Here is an 8,013-nt window from a genome sequence, read left to right as displayed (position 1 = left end):
CTGTATTTTTGACACTTGGTCATGATATAAATTCCCTATATGTTACTTAAGTACAACTGGTATTTCTTATCCAAAGCTACCTAAAAAGTATAAACATGTACACTTGATTGTAATCCGTTTCACTATTTGCTTGTGCATTTGTGTTGTCTTCATCCAAATGTTTAGAACAAATTAGTGCCCTGCTCTCAGAATACATTTAACAGTACTTGTTTGTTTAAACTCATCTATTCAAGGTATGGTGATCAGATCAAGGCTAGGGATAATATGCACCTACAACTTGAGGTTAACAATGATTTAATTTTTGTTTTCCCTACCATGGGATTTGGTTATGTATATATGAATGAAAAGTTTGAAATGATATGTTCAGAAGTTAATTTTGTTTAAACTTCATGATATCAAATACTATGTTTACTAGTGTTGTTGTATATGAGACTTACTTGTTTTTTTCCATAGTATCCTCTAGGGTTTACTCCTTTTCCTAGAGGCCAAGCTTCAAAGAGGAAGAAGACAGGTGACAACATGCCTCTAGGAGTAAGGGCTAGCCAAAGAGTCAGGGCATCTGAAGGTTCAGAGGTGCAACCTCCTCAATCACAAACAAGAATATCAAAAGGCTTCATTTCTAGCAACACAAGGGCACAATGAAGAAGAAATAGCACAAAGGTCTTCCACAGCTGCAGAAGAAGGCAATGCAGCTAGTGTTCAGGACACTACACCTGCAGAGGAAGAAAGTGGAGGTGCTGCTCAAGGCAATACAAGTCATGATGAACACCATTGAGAGGAAGACACTGAAGACAAGTTATAGTTTATTTGCCATTCCAACAAGTCATCTCTTTGGCTAATTTGCATGAAATAAATTCAAAATCTATTTTGTAGCTCCTACACAGCGAGCCCCAAGGGAACGCAGGCCACCAACCAAGGGATCACGGCTGGACAGGATGACAAAAGCTATGGGTAGGAGACTGCCCATAGCTATTGCTCAAGGCAAAAGAAGGCTAGATGAACCTGTTCAGGCAACCAAGTTTGCGTCTGAGTCTGGTGTCATCATTCGAAATAAGGTTCCTATCCTACCCCATTGGAAATTGTACAAGAAAGATGAAAAATATTACAATGATTTTTTGGGAAAGCTCTCTATAAGTGTCTTACTCTTTCAATGGTCGACTTGAATATCTTCTTAAGCTAAATTGACTAACTAAAAGTGGAGTTGTCATATGTCTAGGGGCGCTTGGCCATTAACGATAAGGACAAGCCAACTGAGGAAACTTGCACCGATGTGCTGTGCTCTGGGGTCCGACAAATGAGGTATCGGCTGAAGAAGAAATACTTCAATGATGTACTTGCAAATGAGATTCCCACAACTTCTCTAGTTTCAAGTATGTCTGATCAAGAGTGGCAGGCATTGGTCGCAAAGTGGACTAATCCAAAGAACATGGTATGGGTATCTTGTCATATATTCTATCTCATTCACTTTCTAATGGATCTTCTCATTTTAAACCTATGAACTCATCTCATATGTTCAATCTCTTTTAGGAAACAAGTGAAAAGAACAAGAATAATCACAGTAGAGTCAAGTATCATGAGACTACCGGTTCTCGTAGCTATGTGGCGCACTTGCATACATATGTAAGTAACTCATTCACTACATAAGACTGACTTTGCATCATAAGACTGACAAAACTGTTGAAATTGATTCTTTATGACATAGAAGCAGAACAGGAACAATGCGGAACCCAACATAGACAATGAAGAACTTGATGTGGTGGAGGCCTTCAAGACCTGCCATACTAGCTCCAAGCATGGTCTTAGTGAACCAGCAAGAGAGGCAGTTATAAGTCCCAACATCTCTTTTGCTATGTTGTTTTGTGCATCCATTGGATAACATGTCCAGTTCCAATAACAAATTGTAGTGATGGATTTTAGTAACTTATATACAAACCAACAATATTGTTCGTTGTTCTGGGTCTGCCCCTGCACCCATGTCTTATACTTGATATGTTCCTACTTGAGATGAACCAGTTCACACTTTCATTAGCATGAGATGATTGCTTAATGAATTTCTTGGCTTCTTCAGATACACTTTATACTTGTAGTTGCAGCACTGTTCCTTAGTACATTTTAGAAGGCAAAATACCTTGCTGATTGTTTAAATTTTCACTACCTATCTTAAACCAACAATATTGTTCTTTGATCTGGGTCTGCCCCTACACCCATGTCTTATACTTGATCTATTCCTGTTTGAGATGAACCAGTTCACACTTTGATTAGCATGAGATGCTAGATTAATGAATTTCCTGGCTTCTTGAGATACATTTATACTTGTAGTTGCAGCATTGTTCCTCGGTACATTTTAGAAGGAAAAATACCTTGTTGATTGTTTAAGTTTTCACTACCTATGCTTTATGTCAAATATATGGTCATTGTTGGCTTCAAATTATAGGCAAACATGGAAGCTTTGAGGGCAGACCCTGTTCCTGAAGGTGAGACAGGAGTATGTAGTGTGCAAGTGGTTTCTCAGGTGCTCCCCAAAAATAGTTCAAACCATTTCCTGAAGAGTCTTGGCATCAAGCCAGTGGGATCTTCCAAAGCATCATCATTAAATGAAAACGAGCTTCGGGAACAACTGGCAGCTGAAGCTAGGGCTATTGTACAAACTGAACTCCAGGAGCTCAAGCAGAAAAGTGTAGAAGCTGAGAAAAAGCTGGAAATGTAGGAAAAGAAGATGGAGGAGATGAAGAAGATGTCAGAGATCACCAACAAGGCACTAGAGTAGAACAATGTGTTGATCAAGCGTCTCTTGTCCCTCAACAACGGTCCTTCGACATGAAAGGTATTTGTTGTTGTGCTAATGTGTTTTTCTTCTGACTGATCAAACTCATTGCTCCACCTGTTCCTCCTACATGTTTCTGCTCAATAGTATTATGTTATCCAATAATGTGTGCAATTTATAGTTAATCTACTTTGCTCTTCTTGCAGCCGCTACTTCGACATGAGCTGCTCTTACTCTCTGGTCGGTGCCGCTGATTTTGTGTATGCAAACTGTGCTGTTGCTGGTGGGTGCCAATTTGCTGTGATCTTCAGTGAACAAAGATGAAAGTGATGTTGCTGGTGGTTGGCTCTGTCCCTAGTTTAGATATGTTATATTGCTGTCACTGCTTTAGTATGGAGCTTTATGTTTTTCTAGTGGTTGGTTTAGTTGCTATGATCTGTTGTTCTATGTTACATATGAACTGAGTTAAGTAGTGTCGGTTGTATGGTGACCATAATACTAGATTTGCTAAGTTATGTAAGCATTTGGTCTACTCTTATTATACTGTGATCAGAGACCAAAATTCTGAGTTTTGTAATGTTATTATAAAGTGATTAGTGATGAAAATTCAGGTTTCTGTGACCTTATTGTACTTTGATCTGTGATGAAAATATTCATTTATATGACGAAAGTGTCAGCCACTCATAGTATGCCACTGTTGGGTATTTTAAACGCAAACAGAGAAATCCGCAAGCGCACGGATACCAATGTAGCTTTCACCCGAGAGTATTCCAGAGTATCGATTTTCCACAAGGAACGCGAAGTGTACTAATTATGGTTCAAGATCGTCCAACAGTAAAGGTCAAAGTATTTTTAGTGGGTAGAGAGGATATTTCTAAAGGTTCTCTAATGGATCTATAAATCAAATTGACATTAAAGTCTACTTATTTTGGGACATCAGAACACTAGCCACAGACACATGAGAAAGGGGACTAGGAAGCTCCGACTACGGTCCTACAACACCAATCCAAACGTGGTGGAATACGTCGGCCGTCAGGGCTGTCACCACCTAGGGCTACCACAACTATCCGTAGAACTGGGTGTAATTCTAGGTAATATATAGACTAAGCACCACGCCTAACCTATTAATTACTACTCTAGCGTTGCAAAGACTAGAGCACTTGATGCAAGCGAGAAACAAATAAATGAACTTAAAGTACTAAAATTAAGTAAATAAAGAACTTAGAATAGTAATTAAGGCACCTGAAGATTGCTGAGTGATGAACCAGATACTGCAAAAGTACAATGTCGAGGAAGATCTGATAGATCTGGCTCCTCCTTCGCTCTCTCCCTCTTCTAATTACAACTAGATGAACTAGAACTAGAACTAGAAGAACTAGAACTAGACGAACTATAACTAGAACTAGAAAAACTAGAACTAGATGAACTAGAGGGACACAACTAACCCTAATTTGTGTAGAGAATATGAAGCACCGGGGTGTAGAATGCCTCAAGGAGAGGGCCTTGGGCGTCCTTATATAGGCTGAGGTGGAGTAGGGGGCAAGGAACCGCCACGTCAGCGATCCGCGTCTTCAACTTGTGTGCACTATCGGATGAAACCGACTTAAAATCGATGGAGGGATACTTTTCCTGGCTTCCAAGGAGGTGTAGGAGAAAGACTCTAGAAGGCGGTGGCCATCGGGCGAAATAGGGCACCGACCGGCCCCACCTTGTCTCCTCTGCGGGTCTCGTTCCTTCGGGTGACTTCTAGATCCTTCCTGTGCCTAATGATGGCAGATAAGTTTCGTGATAATTATGCACTCTAATCCTTCTTTTATGATTTTCTAGAATAATCTCTGGGAAGTACAAAACATGCAAAACTCATGGAAATTGTCAGTTAAAACCCTAGACTAGTGGGTATTCATGTATCCTTTCATGTCTAAAGTTCTAATAAGAGCTGACGTTATCCACCGTCAACAAGTTCCCCCACACTTGCTCTTTGCTCATCCTTGAGTAAAGGTTAAAGATAAAAGTAATCATGATCATAACATCCAAATATATATATATAGCTAACATAAAAATTATTCCAAAACATTACTCACACAAGTGGGATATGTGGCATTGGCTAACATATGTCCTTGGGCAGTTGAAAAGTGGAACAGTTCTTGAAGCGAAGTCACCTACCCAGATTCACATCTTAGCCACTTGAAGTTTTTAAAGTTTTTACAAAAGGAAAGCATAGATCACTATTACTCCTCAAATGGTACTCTCGATCGCTCAATGGTGTATCTTATTATGCTCTTCTTTTCCTACAACTGATAGCTTATGTGGAGCTCAGGTAGAGATAGTTGTTGTGGCATACTTGTGTTGCATATATTGTAAAGTCAAAATCTGAACCCGAGGAGCAAAATATCATACTCTTAGATCAAGATGTGCATGTGTGTGGATATTTAGTGGATATATGGTGGAATTGGAAAACCCTAATTCTACTATACTCCTTGAATATATCTCTCTTTAAAAACTTGGCCAGAGAACATGAGCAATCTTTTTTTCTTTTTCCTTTTAGGGAGGCGAGTATCTGAGTACTCATTGTTTTCATCTTTAGGACACTTGTCACTTTTTTAACTCCCTCTATTCTTTTTTCTTTATTACTTTTGCATAGCTCATGACTCTTTTTGACAACAAAGACATTTGAGAGATAGCAACAAGAATTGGAGCATTTATTTGGTGGATGGAAAACCTATTAGGGGTATTTTTGTGTTCACTCCTAGTGTAGGAGAGAAACATTTTGGGTGGATCTAAATGGAAGGCATGTTTTGCGCCTACTCCCAATGTAAGAGCAGTGCATATATATGTGGCTGCAAGTGAATCTTGATTTTGGGAATATGATAAATCTCTCGAAGGATCACAAAGTTTGACCACACTCAACATAATAGCAAGCTGCATATGTAGATAGCTTCATGAAATATCCAAGTTCCTTGAATAGAACTAGTAGGATTTCTGTGCCAAAACTATGTCACACTCCACAACAACTTAGTCAATATGATTTTTCTATTAGAATATTTTTCCCATAAGCATAAGTGTATGTATATGAAACAATCTTCATGCAAGCTTATATCTCAAGAATGCCATCATCTTGTCACTCTTCAAATTTCAATTCTATGTGTGGATCTTGGTTCTTTTTAATTTGCAAGGTAATGCAAGTGCATAACAAGTGCGAAACACAGTAGGCATATGAGTGAATCAAGAAAGATCAAACCGAGTTTTAGTAGTTGTACGCAGACTCCCCCATCAGTCCATGAAGTGCTCAGCATATTTATTCACAATGGGTTGGCACCTCCCCCACACTTCTTCAAAATTGTACCTGGCTTTTCATTCATAGAAAGAAAATGGTGAAAATAAAAGGGACTCTCTGGTGTAAGATACCAAAAAGTATAAATTCTAATCTTAGCATTTCACCAATTTTATTATGATGTATGAATTTAGTGAATGATTTCTAAGAACTCAATCACATCAAGTTCTTCAACCATGTTGATTTGTGGCTCAAGATAAACTTTTAAGTGTTGGCCATGTACCTTAAATGTGTTACCTGTATCATCTTGGATGGTCATGGGTCCATGAGTTGAAGTGTTGATGACCTTGTAAGGTCCATCCCACTTGCTTCGTAGTTTACCATGTTTGAAAAGCTTGACTCTTGAGTTGAAAAGTAGAACATTGTCTCTAGGATTAAACTCTTTATGCTTGATTCTCTTATTATGCCATCTTTTAGTTCTTTCTTTGTAGATTTTAGAGTTGTGATAAGCTTTTTCTCTCCATTCTTCTAGCTCAGAAAGTTGCATTTGACAATTCTTGCTAGCTAGGTGGAGATCCATGTTCCACTTCTCAATTGCCCAATGGGCCCTGAATTCTAACTCAATAGGTAAATGGCACGTCTTCCCATATACAAGTTGATAGGGTGACATACCAATAGGTGTCTTGTATGTAGTTCGGTAAGCCCAAAGCGCATCAGGGAGTTTGTCCTTCCATCCCTTACCCATTTCGTCTACGGTCTTTTGTAAAATATTTTAAATTTGCTTGTTAGATGTTTCTCCCTGACCGCTAGTTTGAGGATGGTACGGTGTTGCAATGTTGTGACACACTCCATGATCTGCTAGGTACTTCTGAAAGACTTTGTCTATAAAGTGTGATCCTCCATCACTTATAACCATTCGGGGTGTACCAAAGTGAGGAAATATGATTTCGTGGAACATTTTCTTAGCATGATTGGAATCAGCATTTCAACATGGTAGGGCTTCTACCCATTTGGATACATAGTCTACAGCCACTAAGATGTACTCACAATTTTTGGATTTAGGAATGGCCCCATGAAATCAATTCCCCAAATATCAAAGAGTTCAACATGGAGATTGTTTATGAGTGGCATGGCATCTCATGAGTTGATGCTCCCATGTTTTTGGCATCTATGGCATCTTCTAACAAATTCCTTTCTATCTTGATACATCGTTGGCCAGAAAAACCACTTTGCCAAATCTTGGCATGTGTCCGAAATGCCCCATAATGCCCTCCATATGGCTAGGCATGGCATCTTTCCATAATTTGAATGGCCTCAGCCATAGCTAGGGACACATCTTCTTAGCAATCCATCAGGGCAAACTCGATATAGATAGGGATCATCCCATAGGTGAAGGCGGCTTTCATGAATCAATTTTCTTTTGTTCATACCATCCAGGACATACCCCGCTACCATAAAGTTCACGATATTTGCATACCATGGATCGAAGTTTGTTATTATGAGTAGGGTTTCATCCCTTAGGTAATCATTAATGGGTAACTCATGTGATTCCTTGTATTGAAGTCTAGACAAGTGGTCGGCTACTGAATTTTCTACTCCTTTCTTATCTCGTATTTCTATGTCAAACTCTTGGAGTAGAAGAATCCATCGAATTAGCCGAGGTTTAACATCTTTCTTAGTGAGGAGATACTTAAGAGCTGCATGATCCGTATAAACAATTACCTTAGCCCCCACTAAGTAAGATCAAAACTTGTCTATAGCAAAGACAACAGCCAGTAATTCTTTTTAGTGGTAGCATAGTTGAGCTGAGGTCCAGACAAGGTTTTGCTAGCATAAGATATGGCATAGTGCTTTTTATCTTTGGTTTGGCCTAAAACGGCTCCAACTGCAAAATCACTAGCATCACACATGATCTCAAAAGGAATCTTTCAATCAGGTGGTTGGATAGTTGGAGCTGAGATGAGTGCCTTCTTTAGAA

General features: G+C 39.1%; 1 protein-coding gene across 1 annotated transcript; it reads left to right on the top strand.

The window, feature by feature from the left end:
• Nucleotides 461-1,990, top strand: LOC8078302. The gene is made up of 4 exons (XM_021448602.1): nucleotides 461-1,055; nucleotides 1,217-1,429; nucleotides 1,528-1,620; nucleotides 1,703-1,990. Exons 1-4 carry the CDS (start codon nucleotides 936-938, stop codon nucleotides 1,874-1,876), a joined length of 600 nt encoding a protein of 199 aa, XP_021304277.1. The 5' UTR covers nucleotides 461-935; the 3' UTR covers nucleotides 1,877-1,990.

The sequence above is a fragment of the Sorghum bicolor genome, chromosome 10 (assembly GCF_000003195.3).
Source record: "Sorghum bicolor cultivar BTx623 chromosome 10, Sorghum_bicolor_NCBIv3, whole genome shotgun sequence".
Taxonomy (NCBI): Eukaryota; Viridiplantae; Streptophyta; class Magnoliopsida; order Poales; family Poaceae; genus Sorghum; species Sorghum bicolor.
The sequence above is the reverse complement of the archived record's forward strand: the minus strand, read 5'-3'. Positions and strand labels throughout refer to the sequence as shown.

Bases quoted from the DNA above. Each gene is read 5' to 3' on its own strand.
- LOC8078302 (XM_021448602.1), top strand. From the start codon at position 936: ATGACAAAAGCTATGGGTAGGAGACTGCCCATAGCTATTGCTCAAGGC. The intron at 1,430-1,527 runs GTATGGGTATCT...AATCTCTTTTAG, and splicing joins GGACTAATCCAAAGAACATG to GAAACAAGTGAAAAGAACAA. The intron at 1,621-1,702 runs GTAAGTAACTCA...TTTATGACATAG, and splicing joins TGGCGCACTTGCATACATAT to AAGCAGAACAGGAACAATGC.